This window comes from Lissotriton helveticus, chromosome 11, assembly GCF_964261635.1.
Source record: "Lissotriton helveticus chromosome 11, aLisHel1.1, whole genome shotgun sequence".
Classification (NCBI taxonomy): Eukaryota; Metazoa; Chordata; class Amphibia; order Caudata; family Salamandridae; genus Lissotriton; species Lissotriton helveticus.
In genome coordinates, this window is record NC_136072.1 from 793,213,758 (window position 1) to 793,241,200 (window position 27,443).

Sequence of the window (27,443 nt, forward strand, 5' to 3'; positions counted from 1 at the left end):
GCATTAATTGTACCCACTCCAGAGATATGGGGTGCTTCCGTATTCTCCTCACTTCCTCATCCCTTAGTACCTCTTCCTCCGCCGCGCCCCATTTCTTCATGGCCCCTATCCAGGCTGCCTCGGGGGAGGGGAGGGGAGGGAGGGGAGGGGGCACTGGGGCCCGTCAGTGCATGGCTATACCCCTTTTTTGCTAAGAGAATGGCTAAGGAGGCAAAGTGGCACTGTACCTTTGCGGTTTTCCACCTGCGGAAGATTCCGAGGGCACTGGCATCCCATGATGACATGGTCAGAATGTTGGTAGTCTCACGGAGTGTTTGGTGTATTCTGTCCCAGTATTGCTGAACAGTGGGGCAGTCCCAGAACATTTGTTTGAAGTCTGCTTCTGGAGTCTGGCATTGGGGGCAAGCAAAATGTGTGTCGGGATAAAAACGGTGGAGGCGATGTGGGGTTAGGTATGCCCTATGTAGGAAGTTGAATTGAATGTTCCTAAAACGTGCATTTCTGGAGACCTTTTTGGGCTTCTCTAGGGCTTTTTCCCACTCTTTATCATTAAAAACCTAGCCCGCTTCGTCTTCCCATGTCTGCCATAGTGAGTCTAACGGGCGGAGGATCAATTCCCAAACTGCTTTGTATAGCCAGGTAACTAAATGTCTACCTGCCCCATATGCAATATAGTGTGAATTACCAGGTGTGTCGGGGGCTCCCCCTCGTTTAGGTTCCAGTAGGGTCGACCGCTGTCTAGCAGCTGCCGATGTAGTAGGAACTGGCCCGCGGGAAGGTCATAGTGAGCGGCCATTTGGGCATATGTCCTCAGCTGTCCGTCTTCAAACAGGGACTCCATTACCGTGACTGAATGATCGGTCCATACCTGAAGGGTGCAGGCGTTATATTTATCATTGTGAGGAAACCCTACCAGTGGGAGTAAGGGTGAGTAAGGGGGCTTCTCCCTGGACATACGATGGATTTTTAGCATGCACATACGGGCTATGGATACTTGCAAAGGGTAAGTGTGGAGGGGTTTGGTACCTGACATCCACAATCTCCGTATTGCTGGGAGGGGTATCCGCTCCTCTTCCGTGATTGTTTCTCCTATGTGACACTCCGCTGTCCACTACGACAACCACCGCCGCCGCCAGAAAGTATGCTTCGAATGAGGGAGCTCCCAGTCCTCCCTGAGTTGTGGGCAAGTACAGTGTGGTTAAGGCCACCCTATGTCTACCTCCTTCCCAGATTAATGTGGTTAGGAGCGTGTCTAATTCCCGAAAGAAAGGGCGCAGTGGTATCACAGGAAGGTTGGTGAAATGATAAAGGAGCCTGGGGACCATGATCATTTTTGCAAGGGCTACTCGTCCAATGGGGGCGAGAGGTAATGTCTTCCAGAAGCCCACCGCCATGCGCTTTCCCGCTAGTACCTTGCGGTGGTTCCCTTCGAACAAGTCTGCCTGGGAATGAAACAGTCTCACCCCCAGATATCTAGGTGCAGCAGTGCTCCAGGCGAGTGTGTGGGCTCCTACAGATAAGTCGAGCGGGGCCAAGATCGGGCTCAGTGGGTAAATCGTGGATTTGACCCAATTGATGTTGAGGCCTGAGGCTGTCGCAAAGTCACGCGTCGTCGTCCATATTATGAGGCCTCAAGCCTTCACCGTTGGCTTGCCACCATAACAAATACAGACAAATTCAATTGCACATAAACTGGCAACCTTCATGGATACAGGTCCAAAAATACAAATATGTAGAACAGTTGTTTGAAATACAATATTAAACCCCCTCAGTACTGCCTAGATCATCACAGTGAAAACCCCCAGGTTTAAACAGAATGGGTGTCCTACACCGTAACCCTTGCCCACTACTGTAATCTGTGAGATTACAAGTAACAAAATAAGTGTCTATAATCTGTAACATGTGATAACAGCTCACTGCTAAAGACCTACTGGTTCTAACAAATGCTTTTCACAATAAATAAGCTGGGCCTACTGCCAATCTCATAACTTTTCATAATGAGCACATGAGACAAATTGCATTGGACATAACTTTTCCGGATGCGCCAGTCTGGCCTAAAGCCATGGCCGCTGAATTTAGATGACAGGGGAGGACTAAATTATCCAGTATGATTGACTAAATTATGCAGCAATGAAAAGCAAATTATACAGGTTAATGTGGCATAGTATGTGTTAATATAAACTCCATTATTATTGAAAATCTTCACACATCTTATTACTTTCTGGCCAAAGGTGCACCTCAGGAGTACCACATTGACACCCAAATACAAAAAGAAACAGAAAGGTACCCAGCCAACTTTTACGAAGGGCCTTCCACTCTGCAGCAATGTGTTGCTGAGGTTTATTTTTGTAACTTTTGGTTAGAAACAAATGTATTTTGCTGAAATCTTGCAGATTATGCAGCAGGTGATAGATTATGTGGCAAACGCAGCAAATCCTTGAATATGCACCCAAACCACATAATTCCATTGACCCTGCCCAAAGCTTGTCACTATAACCAGTTCTGGCCTACAGTTTTGAGCATTAGCTTTTCCACCAGACAACCACCTGGCATGAACTCATTAAATTGCAAAGGTATACAAAATTACAGTTGGCTAAACAAAATACTCTCTTTACTAAGAGGCCCTAATCAGGGTTTTCATTTAGCAAATCTTCGATATCCCTGATTTGTACAGGGTGTGGTGTGCATGGGGGATGAAACACCAAAACCTTTGAATATTGCAATCGGTAAGATTCAATGTAAGCAAACCCTTCTCTGCAGGCTTTTATACAATATAATACAATCTAACCTTAAATGGGTTGATAATAATACATGCTTTTCACAATAAAGATCAGCCCCCACAGCCTTTATCTTAACATCTCATACTAAACATATCAGGCCTATGCAATGATTACTTTCTTGCCACCATATCCAACTCAGCCCTTCTGTATTGAGCATAAGTTTTGCCACAAGCCAAAACATGCAGTAAAAGCACACATTTTATTGGAAGCACACCTCTTCGGCACAATCAAATCCTGTACTCTGGGAAACCAAGATGTCCACGGAGCCTAACCCCCTCTCTCAGTAGTATAGTACTCTAAAATCTCCTTTATTTTGTTCCCATAAGGTCTGATGACTGCTGCGCTTTTAAGCTAGACCTAAAATAGGATGTAAATTGGTGTAGCCGTGTGCATCCCATAATGCTCTCACATACACAATTTCACTTTGTAGACAAAAATTATACATGTGATGGGTAGGATGTTCGGTCTGGAAAACAGGAACACATTCCCCATGACTGTCCTCATCTGTGCTGCTGCCAGAGAAATAAAAACACCATAAATGATAAACTTATCTAAGGCATTTTAACAACATTACAGGGCTGTGTGTGGCCCCGAAAGGTCAAGTCCATTCCATTGTAAACTTGGTACTTTGAAACCGTGAGCCTTCGCTAAGCAGCCTTGCTACTGCTGGCGCCGGTAGCTGGGTAAATAAAAAAAAATGTCAGCTGTGCGGAGGGGAAGCACCTATTCTGTGGAAGTACTCACCTTCTGCCCAATTCTTAGAAGGTGGCTTTGATGTTTTTCTTCTCTCTGGTTTGGGAGAAGTCAATCCTGCACTTCCCAAAAGTAGCGTTGCTTTGATGTCCCTTGGGAAGATGTGAACTTAGACATCCGAGGGACATGAGAAGTTTTTTTAAAGGCGGAGATGGAAGTTAAAATGCAGCTAGTCCTAAATATCTGTAAGTAGTGGCACCACTGTTGTTGCGATTTAGAATCAAACTGACACCTTCAACTCAACTCCCTCCGTTTTTTTGATTTAACTCTATGAAGATATGCAGAATGAAAACTTCAGACTACATTTTATGTGTTGAATGATCCCTTGGCTTTGAGCCTGTTTGGTAGGGGATGGTGGAATCTAGCTGCATCTTGAATAGAGGCTGAAGGTGCCTTTCTGGAATAGGCTGCAGCAGTGACTTCTGCAAATGGACCATAGGTCTCCCATGATTACCAGTAACACTCAACTGATTGCAGGATTGAGTCTCAGGCCAAAGTCCCTTCCTGCCCCAGAGAAGCAGGAGCAGCTTTTGCTTCTATTGCAGCTTCAAAGCACTTCAGGATTGAACTGTAATGAAGATGGTGCAGCCAAACAGTCATCTTGTGAAGGAGTTGATGATAGCAGACTGTGTCCCACCGCTTCATTGGCTGCAGAGGTGCCATCTGCATCAGCGGTGATAGTACCATCAGGAGAAAAAGTCTAAAGTTTTACATCTTTGGTCTTGTCATTGCGCCATCCTTAAGTATACTCATCCGTGCATTTTTGAAAAATCAAAGGCAAGTTTTTGACCTTCCAAACCCATGTCCTCTTTTTTCTAGGGTTTAAGGGTTTTTAGCTCAGCATACTGAAAGTCATCTGCGTGCTGGTTATATATGCCATTGTAGAGGTTGCCCACACTCTACCTGAGATGCACCAATCACACCCACCTAGGTAGTCAACATAAATTGATCTGTCTTTCTATTCACACATCGCATAATAAACAATTTCTGGATGAGTTTAGTGATATCCTGCTCCTGAAAAGGAACCTTAATAGGACAGTAGAGATTGAGGGGTATTGGTATTTGTAATGTCATTTGTGCATGAATATTCTTGTTCCCTGTGGCCTCATAAGGCAGATTTTTTAATAAAAGGCAAAAGATCATGCTCTAAACGTATGTTGGAGTGTGAGGATCTTATCAAATAATTCTGCCAGCCAAAGAGTTCAGAAATGAATACATGTGGAAATCAAAATTGAGGCTGCAGAGGTTTCTTTAATTCACTGTGCTGTCTGTCTCTTAGGGGTCTGGTGATGTGAAATACCACTTGGGCATGTATCATAGGAGAATTAACCGTGTCACAGAGCGAAACATAACCCTTTCATTGGTGGCCAATCCGTCTCACTTGGAAGCTGTTGACCCTGTTGTGCAAGGAAAGACCAAAGCTGAACAATTTTACAGTGGGGACACAGAAGGCAAGAAGGTAAGGCTTAACCTGCATATTTGCTAATGGAATGTAATCTGTAAACATGTGAAGAACTTTGCATTGTGAAGAAGGCGTGTGGCTGATCAATTGTAGAAGATTGCATTAATTGATGGATTAGTATGCACTTTCCACTGCCTATCTTCTTGGTCTAAAATCTCTAGTTTTCTTAACCACATAATTAATATATGTTTAAATTGCCACCACCTCAACATTTTCAAAATCCATATTGCCCGACCTTCCACTCTGCCAAGATATCCATCAGCCAGGTGAACTATAATCTTCCTCACTAATCCTTAATCATAATTTAGGCAACGTCATAGAGTGGCTCACTCTTATTTGCGACAACGTCATACCTATTAACATTAAACAGGTAGACACTCTTGGCACACCTATGATTTTTCTGCTTGCATAGCCTCTAAACCAATACTCCACCCATGTCTTAGCAAGATGCAGCTATTTTTCCCCCTCTACTCTTCTATCCTGCCAAAGGTATGCCTCTTTCATTGTAAGAGTATGCTTGCACTGCCCCACATGGTCGAATTTGTGTGTGCATACACAAACGTGCTCCATATGGTTTCTTGGACTAATTTATCTGCCATTTTTCCCTTTTACTGTTCCTTTCTTTGTTTATTCCCAGTCACTGGCTTTCTGTAGTTCTCCATTGGAACGTTTGTCCCTAATGTTCCGAGCTGCCCATTCTCACTGAACTACAATGTGCCATCTGATATCTGCGCTCTTCACACAGTAATCCTCTGAAGAACCATCAATACATGGTATTTTTTAGGTCTCGGCTGTCAAAAGCAGCATATGCGCTGCTCTCTGCATCGAGAGCTTCTTGGAATCAATTCCGGTTCCGAAGCTCTCTGCGGCGGAGTTGAAGCCCCGCCCATCTTTCTCATTCGCTGGTGTCATCCTGCATGCAAAACGCAGGCTCACCATTGAAAAGGAGGCTTCTTAGTCCCTCCTTGTTGTCGCCTTGTCTTCTTTTAGCCCCGCCCCCCCAGGATTGGATCTCGCACTCGCGGTGTCACACTCGCCTTAATTAGCTGGGATGCACTGTTTTCAACACAACGCCGCCAGCTTGTTAGTGAAGGGCAGTTAAATCTGTCATCCCGAGTAATGTGATCCATGTCCCGTAAAACCAGGAGTGGCTGCTGACCCAAGGGCATGCCTTCTCTTACTTGTTTTGAATATGCCTCATACTTCCCGTGCGTCTGAACAGCTATCCGCCTTGAGACTAGCGAAGGTGACAGTCTGCTCTGCCCCCCTCCTTTGCAAACTACCACCGGCCTTCTTCGCATTTCTCACCGTATGAATACCCTTCGTACCGCCCCAGACAGTGCTTCCCGCCCCCCTGATAGGTCTGTTAAGTGCTACCGTATGACCGCTGTTATTTTCGAGACATTATATGGCTATGTACACTCCGCCGGCCGCATGAGCCTACAAGCGCGCCACCCACTGTCTTTACCATACTGCCGGACTAATGCCTCTATTCCCGGAGGCAGAGTGCCGCACTTAATGTTGTTAACTCGATGGTTGTTTCTCATAGAAGCGGTTGCCTGTAATTTTCGCTCGTTCACGCCCCTGTTTTGTAGCGCTATGCAGACCACCGTAGCACCAGGAGAGTGCCGAAAGGTGTCTAAGTCTGTGGTACTGAAGCCACAAGCATCTGTTTATTGTGCTGGGGGTGCTATTTGCGTACTCGCATGCAGACAGCCCGGTGTCCAGATGGGATATTCCTGTCTGCTGACTAGTAGTGTCATCAGTGCAGAGCGTGGACGTTGGCTGTGTGCACGATCACATAGAGGTGCTCTCAGAGCACATAGCACAGGTCTTAGTATGGTGTGTCTGGTTGCTATTTGCATTATATCATGCAGGTAATGTGGTGCCCAGCTGTTTGTGGATTGCAGGTCTGAAACAAAAAATAGGGGCATGCCAGAGAGGAGTGGGTGCGGTGATTTTCTTTTTTTAATATAAGGCGTTTGCTACCCGGGCTTGGGGGAACCCACATGTTCTCATCCAGGGGATACTCGTCAAAGTCATAATTTATGAATAATCCCTGCCCTTGTGCAGGATCCCGGAGCATATAGAAAATACATATATATACATATATATGCATATGTGAAAACATATATATGCAGCCTAAAATATTTCCAAAATGCTGAAATTACATAGGTTTGCATAGTGGCACCTAAACTCTCCCAACCCCTAAGGAAGAAAGAGAGCAGTAAACATTTGTCACATAACAATGCTTTATTGCCATAGAAAAACCTGTAATTGCAGGCATTTGCCAGTAGGCTGCAGTAGAGTATAAAGAAATAAAGAAAACTGACACCTTGCCTTTAAGGCATTAGAGTAGGGGTACCCTGCCTTTAAGAACTGTAGGCGACCCCCTGCTCCCATGATGTACCACAGGTGGCAGTTAGGTCAGTTCTTTTTTCCGGCTCCTTCTGAGAGGATCCTGGAGGGTGAGCTCTTCAGTTTTTTTACTAAAACTGATTTTTGAAGAGCGTTTTTCAGAAAATTTAACATTTTCTGGTTTTAAAGGCTTCTGCTACTGTTTTTGTGGACTTCCACTGATTTCTTTCCAGTCAGAATGCCAGCTTTATTCAGGAAGTGTCTTTCCTGTGCCAAGAAAATGGCACTGGCAGATCCACACTCTGTGTGTATTGTGTGTCTTCCAGCCACACACAATCCTGACCAGTGCCACCATTGTCAGAAGTTCTCCAGGTGGCCCTTGCGCGACAGAAAACAGATAAAACTCCATGCTGTGCTGGAAAACGACAGGAGTCATCAGGTGGGTGGCTATGGAGGCCCCAGGACACAGTCTTCCAGCAAGCAAGGCCAAAAGCGGCGACGTTCCACTTCTCCTGACCCCAGGAAGAGAAAGGGGAGAAGAGATTCACAGTCGAAGTCGCTGTCGAAGAGGACCAGACACTCTTCAGTGACACCATCTCGACGTCAAGTCTCCGCCGCATCCAAGTAAGTCGGCGTCGAGGCGCCACACTTTGGGCTCGAAGTCTGTGGCTGCTGAGAGGACCAAGTCTCCGTCGACGTTGAGGCTTCCGTCGAAGTCGAGACACTCTTCGCCACCCTCGAGGGGGTCAGCGTCGAGAGTAATGACGGCTGACATGTCGCTGGCGTGCCGCTGTTGAGAGGGTCGTCGAGATCCCACCACTCGACGTCAAGGAGATAGACGTCGTTACAGCGCCATGGAGGATCGCGTCGACATGTCGTGAAAGATCGCCGTCGACACAATGTCATGGCAGATCACCGTCGACTCGACGTCATAGCAGATCGACGTGAGGTCACCAATTCGACGACTACGGTCGCCGTCGAGGTCACCTCATCGTCGTGGACGATCGACGTCAAGACCATCGAGACCTCACTCAACGCCGATGGTGACTCCGACATAGACGTCGAAGCACTAGACGTCGAGAGAAGAGGTCACAGGGATTGCGGAGTCCCCGAGGCAGTCAGATCCTGGGTCCAGAGCATCGTCAGGAGACCGGTCATCGTCTCCAGGACTGCACATTGTGGAGATCTCGCCAGAAGTATCCCCCAAACCTGCGGAGGGGAAATCCCGCAGTTTGTCTCCTCGCCGCCCGCAAGGTGCTGTATCTGGTGGTCGCAGTAGTCCGGACTCTGATTACTCTGCACGTACTCGCCATCTGGTCCAAGGACGAGCACTGCAGCTAGACCTTCGAAGTCTCCCCCCCTAGGAGACCAAGATCACCTCCCAGGCCAAGATCACCTTCCAGACCAAGGGCACCTTCCAGGCCAAGATCGCCTTCCATTCGTCGGTCTAGGTATATGGGTCATCACAGCTGCCATCACGACCGGCCTCATAAGAGAAGGTGCACAAGATCACCTACATGGTCTTCGTCTACAAGATCTGTGGTCAGGGACTACTCTCCGACCTCCTCCACACCGCCATCACGGTTGTCACCCATAGATGACATTTCTACATTTACAGATGTTCTGGGTAGGGGTGCAAAGAAACTCAACATCACTTTGCATACCCCTGTGGTTCCCACGTCTCATCTGTGATACCCTGCATCACCGGACAGCTCCTAAATGGCTGCTACCACTGGTCCCTGGATTCCTGGAACCGGCGATGGCCACCTTTCTCACTCCTGCGACAGTGGGTTTTGTACCATCAAGTATCACCAAAAAATACAAGGCTCCAGCAGAGGACCCCTTGTTTCTCAGGACTGATCCACCAGCTGATTCAGTCATCGTGGGGGCAGCCATGAAATCCCACTCCGCTTCCACCTCATCCTCCGTGCCTCCTGAGAAGGATAGCAAACAAATGGACTCGTATGGGAGGAAGATGTGCAACACTTCAGCATCATACATGAAGGTTGCCAGTGCCTCTGCCCTTCTCGGGAGATACGACAGATCTCTTTGGGACTCTCTCACACGTTTCACCGAGAAGCTTCCCAAAGAAGACTGGCAGGATTTCACCGAAATCCTACAGGAAGGAGGGCTTGTAGCCAATCAAGTAATACGTGCTGCAGCGGATGCTTCCGATCTCGCCGCTCATGGCTACTCCCATGGAATCTGCTCACAACGCTCGGCTTGGCTGCGCCTCACAGGACTCAAGCCTGATGCTCAGAAGATGCTAAGATGCTGAACCTTCCTTTCAATGGGTCATCTCTGTTTGGGGCTCACGCTGATGCCGAGATGAACAAGATGAAGGCTGAGATGGACACTGTCAAGGCTGTGGGTCTCGAGAAGCGCAAAGAGTTTAAGAAGCGCTTCCGTCAGGGTGCCAAACGTTCATACCAACAGAGGGTTCAAATCCTCTGTGGTCCAGCCAGAATCAGCAAAGATCCCAGTTCCAGCAGAGACGCCCTGGTAGAGGCAATAACACCAAGCAACAGTCCACCTCCAAGCAGCCTCCCAAACCTTGAGTCGTTGCTTCCTCTGCAACCGTTCGCCACTCGGGTGGGAGGGAGTGTAGCATGTCACCTGGAAGAGTGGAAAACCATAACAAAGGACAAATGGGTGATGAGTATTGTGCAGCATGGTTACTTGCTGAGGTTCAAGTCTCCTCCTCCGCAAGTGCCCCTGCAACTCAAGCGCCTTCCTCTAATACAAAGTCAACTGTTGAAGGATGAGGTTTCTATCCTTCTCACAAAGAAGGCCATAGAGGAGGTCCCTCCCATGCGACGAAATCAGGGAGTATACTCCCGCTACTTTCTAGTCCAAAAGCGAGGAGTAGCCAAAGAGTACAGACCTATCCTCGACCTACGCCTGCTGAACAGGTTTATCAGAAAAGTAAAGTTTTGTATGCTAGCCCTGCACCAAATCTTTCCACACCTTCACCAGGGAGACTGGATGTGTGCCATCGACCTGCAGGACGCTTGCTTTCATATACCTGTCTCAGTAAAGCATTGAAAATTTCTCAGGTTTCAGATAGACCGTCACCACTACCAGTAACGAGTGCTATAGTTCGGCCTCGAATCCGCCCGACTGACATTCTCCAAGTGCATGGCGGTAGTGGCTGCCTTCCTCCGCAGGTGGAAGATCTTCATCTATCCCTACTTAGACGACTGGCTCCTAAAAAGCTCCACACCTGTTCTGCTGCAGAGCCATCTCTCTTACTGTCTCAAACTGATGCACTCTTTGGGGTTGCGGGTCAACTACAAAAAGTCCGTACTCAATCCCACTCAACGAATACACTATCTGGATGCCTCCCTGGACACTACAAAGGCAAGCGTGTGTCCTTCGGAGGAGAGGTTATCCTCAATGTTTCTGAAGTGCCGCACCTTGCTAGACACCCAAAGCCCTACAACCAGACAAGTGTCGTCACTTCTGGGATCGATGGCCTCATGCATCTACTTTGTGCCCAATGCACGCCTTCACATGAGGCCTCTGCCGCAGGCAATCGAGGACCAATGGTCTCCGAGATCAGGCCACTGGGAAGATCAAGTCTCTCTACACCAAAGTGCCAGAGACACCATCAGATGGTGGATGAAACGTTCTCATCTACTGCAAGGGGTCCCGTTTCATCAGTCACCTTCATCGCAGACAGTGGTCACAGATGCCTCAATACACAGCTGGGGGGCTCATATGGACCAGCTTCAGGTACAAGGTCTCTGGTCTGAAGTAGAAAGAGGCTACCATATCAACTTCTTGGAGCTCCGGTCTGTCTATCTGGCGCTCAAGTCCCTCTACCCGTCTCTGCACACCAACCACATTTAAGTTCAGACAGACAACACAACAACAATGTTCTATCTGAACAAGCAAGGGGGCACCAGGTCACGAGTTCTGTCTCTGGAAGCTCAATCCATTTGGCACTGGCTTCTGGCAAGAGGTCTCTCCATCGTGGCAGTTCATCTCCCAGGAATCCTGAATGTTCAGGCGGACGGCCTAAGCAGAGACTTCGTAGAAGCGCACGACAGGGTGCTCAATGAAGACTTCGCTCAGTAGCTGTTTCGGCAATGGGGAGTACCAGACATAGATCTGTTCGCAGACTCTGCAAACGCAAAATGCCCCGTCTTCGCGTCCAGATTCCTCCAGCAGGGATCACAGGAAATGCACTTTTGATCAGCTGGTCTGACATTGCTGTACTCTTTTCCTCCCCTGCCTCTGATCCCGGCGGTAATACAGAAATTCTACAGGACCAACACCAGGATGATCCTGATAGCACCGGAGTGGCCACGCCAGTGGTGGTACCCGGATCTCCTCCAGCTGTCAGAGGTTCCTTACCGTAGACTGTCCTGCCGCCCAGACTTGCTGACCAAGGACGGGGGGAGGGTGTTTCACCCCACCCTTCCTTCCCTTCGATTGACGGCATGGCTCCTGAGGTCATCCAATATGGCCACCTAGACCTGTCAGCTGACTGCATGAACATTCTTAAAGAGGCGAAGAGGCCCTCAACTAGAAAATTTTATGCTTTTAAGTGGAAGAGATTTTACATTTGGTGTATGGACAATTCTTGATCCAATCCAAGGCCGGGCGCAGGTTATTCTCCCACCCTTATTGCATTTGGCAAGGTCAGGCCTGAAGTACCCCTCCATCAGGGTTCACTTAGCGGCAATAACAGCCTATAGGAAGTCTCCTTCTCAGACCTCATTCTTCCTAATGCCTGTGGTCAAAGATTTCTTAGAGGGGCTCAAGAAAGTGTTTCCACCAGTGAGGTCCCCCTCTCCTCCCTGGAAGCTTAACATTGTACTTACCAAATTGATGGGTGCTCCTTTCGAGCCTATCCATGAGGCATCTTTGCAGCACTTTTGGTAGCCATCACGTCAGCCCGCAGGGTGAGCGAGATCCAGGCCCTGTGTTGCAAGGAACCTTACACAGTGTTTCATGCCAATAGAGTGGTGCTGAGAACACATCCAGGCTTCCTGCCCAAGGTGGTCTCGGATTTCCATATCAATCAGACCATTATCTGCCGACTTTCTTCCCTCAACCAACCGCTCCCCCAGAGAGGTCTTTACACTCTCTCGATCTCCGGAGGGTTTTGAAATTTTACCTGGCTAAAACTCTTCCACTTAGGAAGTCTGACCGGCTCTTTGTTAATTGTGGGACCACTAATACCGGTCTGTCAGCTTCAAAAAGGTATATCTCGAGATGGATCGCCTCCTGTATAGCTCTGGCTTACCAATTAGCTAACAAAGCTTTACAGGGCAAACCTCATGCACATGCAACTAGAGGGAAAGCTTCTACTACAGCTCTCCTTCGCAACATTCCAATATCTGAGATTTGTAAGGCGGCTACATGACGTTCAGTGCATACCTTTTATCTGCTATTACTGTCTAGATTCAGATGCACAGGCCGATGCCCAAGTGGGACAGGCCTCTTTAAGGAATTTGTTTGCTTAACTGCATTTTAAATGTGGTGATAATTCATGTTTTTTGCTGTATACTTGGTTGCTCGTCCGCGAGACTTTGGGTATGGGCTTGCTAATCTATTCATAGATTATGACTATTGATGTTTCCGGTCCAGGGAAGGCATGGCTTGGCAGTTCGGACTGGACTGTTCCCATGAGGCACAGGGTCAGACTGATTTGCATATGGCCATGTCTGAACTGGGGTGGCAGAGTGGGCTAAAGAACGGTGATGGATTAAACACAGATCTGTTGACTGGGTGTGAGTGTTTGATTGGTTCAGATGCTCCGTCCATCACCACCCCCTTTTGTACCACTTTGTTTGCCATAAGTTGGCAGGGTATGCTCCGACGTGAGTCCGTTGCTCACTTTGCCACTGGATTCAAGCAAGCCGTGCTGAAGACGGCTGAAATGCCTGAAACCGGTCCTCGGAAGCTTCTTTCCGGTCCAGGGAAGGCGTGGCTTGGCAGTTAGGGCTGGACTGTTCCCATGAGGCACAGGGTCAGACTGATTTGCATATGGCATGTCTGAACTGGAGTGGCAGAGTGGGCTAAAGAACAGTGATGGATTAAACCCAGATCTGTTGACTGGGTGTGAGTGTTTGATTGGTTCAGATGCTCCGTCCATCACCACCCCCTTTTGTACCATATTGATGAGTAGCCCCTGGATGAGAAGGATTAGTTACTTACCAGTAATCCTAGTTCTCATCCAGGGGTATACTCATCAAAGTCATAAGCGACCCACCCACCTCCCCGGACGAGCATTACTGCAAAGTTATGATATGTTACTTACTGATTTACTCGGGTGTTTATGCACCTCCAAAAATAACTGACCTAACTGCCACCTGTGGTGCATCATGGGAGCAGGGGGTCGCCTACAGGTCTTAGAGGCACGTACCCCCTACTCTAATGCCTTAAAGGCAAGGTGTCAGTTTTCTTTGTTTCTTTATACTCTAGTGCAGCCTATTGGCAAATGCCTGCAATTACAGATTTTTCTATGGCAATAAAGCATTATGTGACAAATGTTTACTGCTCTTTCTTCCTTAGGGGTTGGGAGAGTTTAGGTGCCACAATGCAAACCTATGTTATTTCAGCATTTTTGCCATTTTGGAAATATTTTAGGCTGCATATATATATGTTTTCACATATATGTATTTTCTATATGCTCTGGGATCCCGCACATGGGCGGGGATTATTCATAGATTATGACTTTGAGTATACCTCTGGATGAGAACTAGGATTACAGGTAAGTAACTAATCTTTACTGTGTACAAAGATTGACCCCACCCCAGACAACCACTCCCCATCGCCCCCACCCCGAAACCTTCTTCTGTCGCCTCCCTCAGTATGTTCCGATGGGGGCCCTTAACACCTCACAGGGTGGCACCAGGTCTGCGACTGTTGACGTCGGAATTAGGAGGTCCGTCACGCCTCTATTTCTTCCAAATAAACACGAATCCTCTTTAACCCGTTTACTGCGCCCCCGATTTTGCGGAAGTGCGGCACTTCCTCAAAACGGGTGGGGCCACGTCGGCAAATGGCCGATGGCAGCATGGAAGGGGTTAAGGACCATAAGAAATAAACAACATCTGAATCCTGAGAAGGCTATTTTCAGGCTCTATATACTTCTCTTGGATCAGGTGGGAAATTAAGACTTTTTCCTCGTAAACGTGCTGTGTGATCTTGTGCACATTATTTTAGTGTTGATAGCACTCGGAAATGGGCTAACATCAGAATTAAGAGCTGCTACTTGTTCATAAGGCTATGGGGGGAAATATGTTCTGTGGTTTAGCAGGAAAATTACCCTATTGTGTACCTTTATCAATAAATGTATGTATTTTTAAGATTTTGTGCGTTTTCCAAATGGTGCAAAGAAAGACCAGGTTAAAAGCAAAAGGGTTTGAAATCCACGGTTTTCTGTCTGTGAAAATATACGTGGTGAAAATCTCGCACTTCCGGGGTCCCGGGTAGTGTGTCCGGGAGAGACCGCCAGTCCACATCCTTGGTTAATCATTCCTGCTTCAGCCAAGGACACGTTTTGGGACGGAAGCCAACACCGAGGAGTGCCTGGGGCTATATTCGCGAGTCACATGAAAGGGATTTAACTAAATACTCTTTCATTTTAGGCAAATGGCCCCACTGGGGTTCCACAAGACATTTGCTTCAATTAATTCATGAGGCCACCCTCTTGATTTATAGGAGGCTGTGGGGGGGAGGGGTTATGCCTCATCATAAGGTGGAGGTGACGTAAGAAAAACAAGCATTGACAATGCAATAGATCTCGCCTTTGATTAAGTTGAAGCCATTTGCTTTGCTAATGGTATTGTGTAGCAAAGCAAATGGCTTTAACTCAATAAAAGGCGAGACATATTGCATTTTCAATGCTTGTTTTTAATTTTATTTGCAGTGTTTTATATAGCGCTGGCTAGACCCGAAGGTATCAGAGCGCTTTACAGGAGGATCAGCGAGTTACAGGTTACTTAGCCAAGAATAGACATAGGAGAAAACCACTCCACAGAGCGATTGTTTCCATCTTATGTGTGAGACTTTAAGACATGGAAAGCTGCTCTAAAAGCCTTTGTGTTTTGGGGGTGAGTACGAGTGGATGCAGAGGCTGTGATTATACAAATCTTATCCCCTCTCGAAGTCTCTGTCCCCATATAGCTGCTGATCGATATTGGCCCAGGTTCCTTCCTCTAAATCAGTGAATTGTTTTTAAAGGTTGGCATGTCTGAATAGTTCATGTAACCTTTGTACATTATTTGATTATTCATAAAATAAATGCCATAATGATAATCTGTATGTGAATTAATGCTTTCCTGTACCCTGGATGTTGAAAAATTGAATTGGTCTATACTTTACAACCCTTTAGTAGTGATCTTAGAAGAGCTAGAAAGGATTGATTTTGCACACTCTTCCACTTTCTTGAGAGGAACAATTGTGGAGAATGAACTTTGAGCTCCTAAAAGTGTAACCTGCCAAGAGGCCAAAAATGTGCCTCCAGAATCTGCAACAGGCCATAGAAACTGCAATTTTTTTTGCCGTAACTGTATTCCGAAGACATTGGCAATAATGTCAGTTACTATAGAGGCTGGGCATTTTTGGCGTTGGATGCTGTTTTAGCAGCATAACACTTAAATGGATTCACATTCTGTAAATATTCCACCATCTAATGGTTTGGCCCAGAAAAGTCCCTATCTTTCCCTGTGCCTACCAACCGCCTTCGGCGTCGACTAGTAGGTGGGCCATGCCATCACCTTGTTAGATGAGATGTACGCTCACAACTCCCCAGTGGGTTTTTAGATTCTTTTTCTGTCATTAGTTTGGAACCATGGTCCACAGCAGGAGGTCACAAATGGTTCAGGAGTTGGAGGACCATGCCGAAAAGGGGTCAAAGCACCACAAAAAGGAGAAATGCAGTGACTACATTAAATGTCGATGAAGACAAGAAACCTCTGGAGGAACCAGAGAGCACTTATGCTTCGACTACATGGTGGTAGTATGGTCTGACGGGGGAGGAGGGGGAGGTTTCTTTACTCCACCTAAAACACGAAGATTCGAAAATATCCATTTTAGATTTTATCCTAAGATTTCCCACAGACTAGCCACAACGTTTAACAAAAGGATTGCAATGTGTGACTGGCTAAAGACCACAAGTCTGTACAATTGTGAAGTGTGCAAGGTATTTCTTCCCTGAACACTTAAAAGCCCAGTGAAAATGGAGGTGGGCAAGCTATGCCAGGATTCAATCCAAACAAGACTGCCGTAAGGACCTGTGACTATTAAGGAGCGACTCGAAGAAACGGAGGACGCCCAGACAGATCAGAGGCAGATGCTTAGGATTTCAATTATGTTGTTTGAGAAAGGGAAAGGAACCTAAAGGCCAAGAAACAGAGGAGAAGGAGAAGGAGCATGAGGCGTCCTTTTCCAGACTGTCCTTCAGCGTCCTGTTTTTTTCGAGGACCTTTGCCGCTCCGGAGTACTTATCCAAGGATCCTACGGTCTGTTTTTGTTTGGATGCAGCTCCGGTCGTCAAATGCTCCTTCGACGCCGAGTATCGATTGGTATTGGAACATTGCGGCAAACGCCATTTATGTATCACGCTAGTTATGTATCAAAAGTGTTGTTTTATTATGAATCTGCACCTCTAGGATTGCAAAAGTAATTTGAAAAATAAAGCAGTCAGTTAAAAACATCACCATTCTCCTCCTGCTTCCAAAAAGCAAACCAGTGCAAGATGGCTGTAAACATCGGTATTTTGCAAAAGAATCAGTGCTGCATCTGCCACTCTTAAAACATCACGAAGCGTTGCTTCCGTGATAAAACAAGAAAGGCTGGAAAAAGTCTCCGGGGTTGGTTGTCTCCATTGGGTTGCCAGCAGTGCAGATGAGTAGTCAATCACTAATTCCTCTCTGCGAAAGCCTTTAAGAGCACTTGAGAGCCCCGCAGCCGCTGCACATGGACCATGCTGCAGGACAACTCGCAGAGCACCTTTAACTGTTCCCAGAGAAGAGAAGGGAAGTGTCCCCGCCCCCCCCCCCCCCTCCAACAAGGTTCTTTATCGTTTCGGGCTCGAGGGCAAACAAATCCACCAGTGGGTGGGGGTTGGGAGGGGGGGGTCTCTGACAGCTGTGCCCCCTGCCTCATCCTTGCCATGTGTAAAAGGGTGCGTATACCGTGCAATACATCTTCAGGGGCCAGCTGCCCTGTCACTGCCTGGAAGCAACGCCCAGAAGCGCCAGAGGCAGCGTGGATGAACAGGAGAGGCAATGAAGCTATGTAAATACCGCACACACTGCTGCGTCACACCCCATCTCTCACATTTAGGCGCAAAACTAGAACCTCGAACAATGTAAGTACCACGTGTAGTCTACCCATTACCTCTAGAGTGTCTCAACCAGCGGCCTGTGGTTACGTACATTAGGTTATTCATTTACTGTTTGTATAACGCTTATATGTCAAAAGGCTACTGCCGCAACTTGAAGGAGCTTCGTTATTGTAGCATTGAGTGACAGGGAATTGTGAAGATGGCCACATGAAGGAAGGTGGTGACGGAAGTATTGGGTGCTGGACACAGAGATACGCGGAGGGCAGCAGGCAGAGGTGGGAGAGGGTAGGAAAATGGAGTGTGTCCACTACAGCCGGGGAGAGTGGAGACCGATGCAGAAACATGGAACCAGGAGATCTGATAGACTACTAGCTGCAGATTCCTTAACATAGAATTATCCCCAGGCGTGAGACTGGATCCGCAGAATTTTCTTTCTCACAGCATGTCTGCGCGCCAATGGGTGGTACCACGTGACTCTGCCCTGACGTCCACGGGCGTGACGTCAGCAAGGTCACATAAGCCCCACCCCGGCTCGCTGACGTCAGTTTTTCTCTTTTCTGCGTGCAACGCGGATCCGGATTGTGTCCTCGCCTGTTTTCAGGCCTTCTTTTCACGCGATTTTGCATTGAGGAACAGTGTGCGAATGCCTTCGGGCTTCAAAACGTGTACTTCTTGTGCACGTCAGATGTCTACAACGGACCCTCACCCTTTCTGTATGTGGTGATTGGGCGAGCATCATGACTCTACAGACTGCGACGCTATTCTGCACCTCAAACCGAAGTCCCGGCGGGAGCGGCAGATGAAATTGCTGTCGGCCCGCTTGTCCAGGTCGGTCTCGTCCCAGCGTCCGTCCTCTACCTCTGAAGCCAGGAGCCGCTGACTGCGGCATCGCCCTTCGCGCGGCCCCAAGGGCGTCGCTCGCCCGCTGGTAGGTCCTGCAGCTTGTCACCGAGGCCTTGTTCTCGTTCGGCAGCGGACATGGTTTCCCCTCGCGACGTGCGCCCTCGCCCGACACCACCCTACCCACCGTTCCCTGGTGTCTGGGCGATTAGGGCCCAAATGAAAGCCTACGCTATGGCTCTGCAGGCTTTTTTGGCACCCCCTCCTCCTGAGTCGTTAGCGGATCCCTTGCCTTGCGCTGGGTCTTCAGCGGAGCCGCCGGCGGCTTCGACCCCGGCGCCGCCGAGTACGGCTTCAGGTTGTGGGAGTGTGGTGTTGTCGAGGTGCAGCCCTGCGGGGTTCTCGTCTTCGAGCCACAGCGACCCTGTCTCACCGCAAATCCCTACTGGGCTCCCTGTGGCATCGCAGGAGATCGCCGGGACTCTGGGCTCGTCCCTGAGTCCCTCTCGGTCCTCTGGGAAGGCGGCTGCCTGTCCATAGGCCGGGCTGACGCCTTTCGGGCGCCGACGGTGCCGTGGGTGGAAGCCGGGGCCTGGGGTGCTTTGCCGAGTCCCTCTCTGTCCTCTACGCAGGCGGCTGCCTCGTGTGAGGTCGAGCCGGCGCCTTTTCAGCCAAATTCCTTAGCCAAACCGGCTCCGCACCCGCCCCATTCTCCTAGGGAGCACGTGGTGGTGGAGGTCCACTCAGCGCCCCCAATGACAACTCTGGCGCCGATCGACCTCGCACCGGCGTCTGGTCCTCGACTCGTCTCCAGAGGTTCCTTCCTCTCCTGAGGTTTTTCATCTCCTGATCTCTTCTTCTCCGGAGATGGGATGCCGCAACGTTGCTTTTTCACCGGCGTCTTCCAGGCAGGGCTCTTTGCCGTCCCTGTGGCCTCAACCCTCAGACCCTCTCTTCCGCAGCTCGCGGTTGGTTGCTCCACCGTCTTCTCTGCCTTCCCCGGAGGCCCCTCAGGCACCCCACTCGTCTGTGGATCCTCCACTGTTCAAGGGCTGGCCGTTAATTCCTCCAGCTGGACTTTGGGACGGACGGCTTGGTTTACAGCCATCACCCATGGAGGAATTGCTTTGTCCCCGCGAAGCCCTACGGAGGAGAGTGTAGCCTATGTTTGGGCTATTTCCACGGCCACTGGCATTTTGCGAATGGGTGACCCAGTCACACCATTCTCTATGTATCATCTGTTGGAAGTTCTCCACCAGGGCTCTGGTGGACGGGAACTGCTTCTTCCATACGAAGCTTCGCTCCACAATTCTCTTCTAGGGGCCTTGGGGCGTCCTGTCACTGGTGACCTGGTGCCTCAGCCGCTTCTATACCGCCACCGTTATGCTCTGCACGATGCAGTCTGCCCTTCTTTTCACACTTCTACCAAGGGCCCTCTTCTGCAGACTGCTTTTCCTTCATTACCTTCAGTGCTATTCCCCCCCCCCCGCCGCGGGAGGCCCGGTGGTTGGATTCATGGGGGCGTAACATTTTCGCTTCCACCAGTGCTGCTTTGCGAGCGTGCAACACACTTTGTGTGTATGCAGGGCTACGTCCAGCCTGTGGGATTCTGTGGAGTCCCTTCTGTCTTGCGTCTCCCACGAAGGTGCCTGCTCTGATCTACGGTACCATGTGTTGGATGGTCAGGAGTTGGCTGCGTTTATCCTCCGTGCAGCCTTGGATGTTGCTGATGCTCTCGGCTGTGCTATGGCCAGCTCTGTGGCTCTCCGTCGCCATGCTTGGTTGCGGGATGGTGTTTTTCCTGAGAATATTAGGGAGCATCTGGTTGACCTGCCTTTGGATGGGGTTCTTTTGTTGAACACCCACGCGGACTCCGCCATTCAACGTCTCCTTGCGAGGCTCCGTCCTCCTCCACCTCCTTCATAAACTTGGCTTGATGATCCTCTGGGGCTTGATGGGTGGCGTTATCCCATATTTGTTCTGGAGATAGTGTTTTGATTGGCCGGTCTGTGTGTTCTGTGTGGTTTGACGTGCCTTAGAGGTCCTTAGGTTAGCCCCTCTGCTGTTGGCCGCTGGTGCAGCCCCTCTGGCAATTGAGTGTTTTTTTGGCTGATTGATAAGCCATCTGTGGTTCTAACCGCAGGTCCTTTATGTTCTTGTCATCTGATGCAGGATTTTTTCTCTAAGATTGGTTCCCATGTTTTCTTTGGGACATGTCATACCCTGAATGGGGTACTTGTAGCTATTGTATAGCTCTGTCCTACGCTGGGAGAGTTTGGACTCCCTTTTATGGGTTCCTTGCCTTTCATGACGTCGCTGTATACCGCTGGTGTGGTCTCTTTGATCTTTGTCTGGGCGCAGCTTGCGCTGCTCCAGGTTCTGTCACCTTCAGTATCCGCTGCATCGCTGAACCAGCTTTGGCATGCCGTCTACGGTGTTGTGCTGTGGTGTTTCCGCCCTTTTTTTGTCCAGCGTTTCGGCCTGGTTCTCTGTCTGGTGTTCCTGGGGGGATAGGATTTCCTAGTATTTTCCTGTGTTCTGGTTGACAGCTTAAGTCCGCCCTACTTATTTCTCCTCTTCTGGCTGGTCCCACTTCTTTTCGTGGGTCGGTTTATGTCTAGGACGATCTTCCTTTAGGGGTTATTCTGGATTTCCCTGGTCTTTGCCTTCGTCTTGTGCTCGGCTTGGTCTGGGCGCTCGGCTTCATGGTACTTGCCTGCTGTCGGCTGCGCACGCCTGCTCTTTCTGGTCCACAGCCGGGGGCCTTGGCGTGTACTCTTGTGCTCCTGCTTCTTGTTCTGCTGGAGCGTTGCGAGACTGTGTCTTTCTTCTCACGCCAGCCCTTCTTGGCTGTGGAGCTGTTACTGCCTTGTCCGCTGACTCGAGGCTGATGCCGGTTCAGCTGTCCCCTTCACTGTGTGTGTTCTCCTGTGGAGGGCTCTGCCTCCATTTCTACCTCTTCTCATTGGAGTTTGGGGTGATTCTTTTCTTCCTCTGTACTCCTCTGGCATTGTCTTTCCCTCCGGAGCTTTCTGGCGGATGTCCCTGGTACCTTGAATGGGCTTGGAGTTTCCTGGCCTCCCTTCGCCTCGTTCTTGCTTCCTTCTGGTTGGTGGGGGCTGGGCCACCCTTCTTGTCCCATTACACACACCCTGCTGGGGCCCAGTGTTTCTTCCTACTGGGGAGGGTGTCACGCAGGCCCTCCTCCCTTCTGGGTATGGCTAGGGTATCTATTCTACGTTAAGGAATCTGCGGCTAGGAGTCTATCAGATGTACAAGTTACTTAACCTTCGGTAACGATGTATCTGGTGGAGACGATTCTAGCTGCAGATTCCTTCACGACCCGCCCTTCGTCCCCGTTCTTCGACTACCTTCAGCTTGGTCTTCTGCACTCGCCTGCCTCCGGGTGGTTTTGTCTTCTGCGAGTGCCCTCTTTCCCTTCCTCCCTAGTGGGATGCTTCGTTCTGTTTGTTTGATCCACTCCTTCCTTTCTGGCGATTGGTTGGTGGGTTCATGGGAACTTCTGCGTCCCTGCACCCTGATCTTCCAGTGTGGGGCCTACTCATGCTCTTCTCCCTTTTCCTTTGCTTGAAATTTCTGACTCTTCTGCAGTCCTCTGAGTCGGGGTCTTTTGGCTGTGCTTCGGACCTTAGCTCTTTACAAGCGATGCGCCTCTCCTTGCTGGTGTTGTCTTGCGGTAATTTGTCGTTACTCTTCTGTTCTGGCCTTCTTGTCCTTCACTGTTAATAGACTGTGGTTGCAGGCCTCTTTCGTCTGCTGTGAAGTTTTTACATGCTTTTCTGCCCCCAGGGAGTATTTCGTATTTGCTTGCAGGGTTGCCTCGCAGTAGCTGTGCTCTGCTCTTCCCTTCTATGACTTTCGGTGACGCTCTCCAGAATGGTGCAGTTCCTCACCATTCGCTTCTTCTTTTTCTGATTTTTTCCGCACACTGTTCCCATATTCTCACCGTTTTTGTTTGTGATGGCTTCGTGTTGTGGTGCGGAAAAGTTCTCTGAAGAAAACTGACTTCAGCTTGCTGGGGTGGGGCTTATGTGACCTTGCTGATGTCACATCCGCGGCCGACATCCGAGCGGAGTCACGTGGTTCCCCCCGGAGCGCAGAGATGCTGTGGCAAAAAAAACTTTCTGCATCCAGTCTCACGCCTGGGGATAATTCTACGTTAAGGAATCTGCTGCTAGAATCTTCTCTACCAGATACATCGTTTCCGAAGGTAATTACTTTGTACTTTAGTTGGAACTGTTCACACCACACAACACTAGCATGAACCAGGTCAGTCCAGCCTTCATAGCGCTATACAAAATTTTGTATTCTAGTGGAGGAAAGTGCAACACATATGTAATGAGCATTTAGCAGACCCCATCCCAAGAGTAATCTGGTACAATTCGATCCTAGGTTTGCAATATGATAAATTGTATGTGGCTGCAGTTTGCAGGGCAAGGCCCGTGCCAGGCCCCTTACTGGAAAACGCTCTGCAGGCTCTTGCGTGACAGACGTCTGTGGAGTGGACAACATTGAAAAGACAGCCTTTACCAAATAAACAAGCGCTCGCAGCCGCGTGTTTAGCTATGCTTTGTGCTTTCACTTTCAGTGGAAGCGCAATGCAAAGATAAAAACGCGGCTGAAGTAACCTGATGCTGCTGATTTTAAACAAATGGCCCCACTTAAGATAAGAAATTGATTTGCGACAGCCGCAAAGCAGACAAGCTAGTCCGAAGGCGCCGTCTGAAAAGGAGAAAGGGCAGCGACTACAAAACCCCATTTCCAGTGGCTGCCCACCGTTTAGCATAAACGATGACGCCAGCCAATGGAAATGAGGGGCGGGACTTCAAGCCCCCTTCTGAAAGTCCTCATCCACATCATTGCTTGTCAGCGAGCAGCGCATGCTCTGCAGTGCTAGAGAAGACCTAAAAAAGGAAAGAAATACTACAATTCCAAACCCAACCACTAGATGGCAGAATAATGCACAGCAAGTGAATCCAGAACATTTTTCAAGCTGCAAAACTACACCGACCGGTAAAACTATTCGATGTTCTAATAATGAGGAACACCACAGACACAACAGGTATCCACACCACTTATTCCAAGGGAATGCCCTGTCTATACTTCTTAAGCTAAATGAACCTGTACTAACTGGCATCTTGTAAATACCTTACCTTTAGTGATAAACCTGTGCAGACGGACAACTATGGCGATGGTCCTAGTAGTTCGAGTGTGGGCCATACAAACTGGGTGCTATGAACTGGTAGAAATGACATGTTAGACTAGTAAAACTGCCAGTGTTGTAAAAACTGTTAACAATACAAGGGGTACAGAGTTACCCAGAACCCGCCAACCTTAGTCTTTTGTGGCATGGCTCTTGGGGACTTATAACATGTACATCTAGGGTTATAAAACTACAATGCAGATAAATGAAGTATTGAGGGAAGTCAGGAGATCAACAACACCTATGTGATAAGTGGCAAAAAGGGCTATGTTTAAACATTGAGTTTGAGTTTAAGGTATTTGTAGAGCGCTCATACACCTAGCGGTTTCATGGCGCTATATGACTACTGCTACTCAGGGAGCGGGGAAATATGGGAATGTAACAATTTAAGAGGGAAAGGCTTGGGTAAAGAGAAAGGTTTTGAGGTCTTTGCGGAACAGGGGGTACTGGGAACAGGTTCTCAAGTGGAATGGGAGAGAGTTCCAGAATGCTGGGGCCGTGGTAGAGAATTTGGAGCCTCCCCACTTCTTCCGTTTGAAGTGAGGAACCACAAGAAGATGGTGAGAGGAAGAACGAAGTTCTCTCGGTGGAATGTAGTCATGAATGACTGTGTTAATGAAGAATGTGGCAGTGCCGGTCCGGGCTTTAAAGATGGTACAGCCAAGCTTGAACAAGGCGCGCTGCCGGACAGGAAGCCAGTGAAGGGAAGCGAGGAGGGGGGTAACATGGTGTGATTGGTTTTGGACCAGTTGGAGGCGCCTCATAAGGTATGCCGGCATGCCATGATAGAGGGCATTGCCATAATCTAGGCGAGATGTTACCATGGCCAAAAGTATTCGTTTAAGCGCAGATGAGGAGAAAAATCGTGAGACTTTACGTATCGTCCTAAGGGAGAGGAAGGCTGAGTATACGACGGCACTGACTTGAGAGTGTAAGGAGAGTTGATTATTGATTTTAAACCCAAGCGTTTTAACGGAAGGGACAGGAGTGGGTGGGGAGCCTAAGGCAGGAGGCCAAAAAGAAGAGGACCAGGGACTGGAGCAACCACCTGTCAACACCAATTCCGTTTTATCGGGATTGAGTCTCAGGTGGTTGGAGTTCATCCAGTCCTGGATAAAGGTCATGATGAACTGAAAATTAGATATTGACTCGGGTGAGGTAGAGAGAGAAAAGATAAGCTGGAGATCGTCAGCATAATTGTACACAGAGACCTCCAGCTGCTGAAGAGCGAAAATAAGGGGGGCAATGTAAAGGTTGAATAGGAGAGGGGACAAGGAGGATCCTTGGGGGACCCCGCATTGGATAGGCCGAGAGTCAGCTGAATACTCACCCAGGCAGACTGCCTGTGTGCGACCCCTCAGAAAGGAGGATAGCCATAGCAGGGCCGTCCCTCCGATTCCCGCCGCCTCGACACGTGAAAGTAAGATGGTATGGTCCACCGTGTCGAATGCGGCGGAAAGATCGAGGAGGACCAGGGCTTGGGGCTGACTAGTATCCATTCCTTCTCGAAGATTGTCCAGGACAGATATGATTACTGCCTCAGTTGAATGAGCGGGGCGGAATCCAGCCTGCCTCGGCGCCAGGACGCTGTTTCTCTCCACAAACTCACTCAGGGTTCTGACCACATGACGTTCCAATACCTTCGCCAAAAAAGGCAAAAGCGAGATGGGGGCGGTAGTTGGCTGGATCTGCAAGGTCCGCCCCAGGTTTTTTTAATATTGGAACGATCACTGCCGATTTGAGCGTTGGAGTTACAATACCCTGGGACAGCGAGCTGTTAAGGAACGTAAGGGGCGTTGATGGGCAGTGTGTGTAAATCTGTTTCAAAATATAGGCCGGGCAGGGATCCAACGGGGAACCAGACTTAACCGACGGAAGGATGGAGGAGAATGATTCAGTCGTGAGGGGAGGAATCGAATCAAGACGTGCTGTAACTGGAGGGAAGCAGGGGTCCATGTAGGCCGGGGAAGGGGGGGGGGGGGATCTTGGCTTTGATCATGGTAATTTTATCGAGAAAAAAGGAGTTGAGGGAGTCACAGAGTGATTGTGATGGGGGGGGGGGTTTGAGTGGGACTCTATCGGAATAAGCGAGATCTTGAACAATATGGAATATTTCTCTTGGCCCGTTCTCTGCATGCTGGATTTTAAATGAGAAATAAGTCTTTTTGGTTTCCAGAATAGATTTCTTGTATTGTGCTAGGAGGGCGGTATAGCGAATTTTAAGAACAGGACAGTAGTTCCGCCTCCACTGGCGCTCCGCTTGGCGGAGATTGAGTTTTTGGATCTTCAGATCATTAGAGAACCATCGATTTGCATCTTTGGGGCGTTTGGATGAGATGCGCTTTAAAGGGGCGATGGTGTCGCAGCCCGCCCGCAGCCAGCTGCTAATAGCTTCCGCTTGTCCACAAGAAGGCAGCCCGGAAAGGTCGGGGCTGGATAGGAAGAGTGTAGCAGATAGGGCCTCGACGTCAACACTATTCCATGATAGTGCCCAGACGTTTTTCGCGGGAGTAAACTTAGGGCGTGAGAGCAGCGATAGGGAGAAAGTGATCATAAAATGATCTGACCAAAGACCAGAAGAAATAGAAAGTGAGGTGATCGGGCAGTCTCGATGCCAAATTTGGTCGAAGATATGTCCCAGCCTGTGCGTAGGGGCATGGACAGCTGATGTAAAATTCAGCGACTGAAGGGAGTCTGAGAACTCTAGAGGTTGCACATTCCGCCGGGTCAGAGGGCCAAAAGTTAAAGTCTCCCAGGACTATGATGGAAGAATGGTTGACTGCCAGATTCGCCATTAGGTCTTGGAAGTTAGGGAGAAACGTTTGAGGGGAAGCAGGGGGACGGTAAATAAGGACACACGTAAGTGGGGGAGTCAGGGAAAGTGATCGGGCAACTAAACAGTCTGATGCTCCCAGGGAAGGGAAGATTAGAGGTTGAAACGTGAGTTCTTTACGGGCGATCAGGGCGACCCCTCCACCAGGCCGGCCGGGAGAGCGGTCGGCTCGAATGGCGTAATAAGATGGAGGGAGAATTGCCAACAGGGAGGGGAGAGAGCTGTCTGAGAACCAAGTCTCGGTGAGAAATAGCAGGTCCGGCTTGTGAAGTTCGAGAAGGGTAAAGAGGTCGAGCTGATGTTTGACTGCCGATCTAGTATTGAGATACATGGCAGTTATAGCTGTGGGGGTGGGACCTGTGAGGGGCAGAGGTGAGGAGTGGCTAGTTGAGGGCAAGGACACAGGGTTGGTAAGAGGTGGGTTATGAGAGGTCAGTAGGCTGAGACCAATGATTCGGGCTGTAGTGGCCGCAGCTAGTGGCCACTTGCCCTGAAGATCGACCAGTTGCGAACGGGAATATTGGGTAGGAGAGGCAGAGTGACTGGCCTCTGGCCTTGGTCTGCCGCGGACGGGCGCAGACGGGCTTGCCTTAGGCGCGCCCGCTGCGCTCGTCCGCTGCGCTTCCGGGGGTGGCACATTTATGAGGGAGGATGAGGCGGTGGGCGTGGCGCCAAGGGGGCGTGGCCTCAGGATCGAGCGTGGCGCTGAAACAGCTTCCCACGCCTTCAGGTAGCGGATAAATTAGCCCGTGAGCGGAGCCAAGTGACTGGGGGTAAGTGAAGTTAAAATCAAACACAACAAAAGCAATTATTAAACAATTTTTAAAACACGCAGTCTCCCGGCTTTCCGCCTCAGGAGTAGCGTGTAGTCAAGTGATGGCGCTCGT

General features: G+C 49.2%; 1 protein-coding gene across 4 annotated transcripts in view; it reads left to right on the top strand.

Moving 5' to 3' along the window:
* OGDH (oxoglutarate dehydrogenase) overlaps positions 1–27,443 on the top strand; it is a 666,388-nt gene that overhangs the window by 296,045 nt on the left and 342,900 nt on the right. For all 4 annotated transcript variants that reach the window (XM_078666769.1, XM_078666768.1, XM_078666770.1 and 1 more), the window contains one exon: positions 4,813–4,992. In XM_078666769.1, coding sequence (XP_078522895.1) covers positions 4,813–4,992 — 180 coding nt within the window. The remainder of the gene's footprint in view (positions 1–4,812; positions 4,993–27,443) is intronic.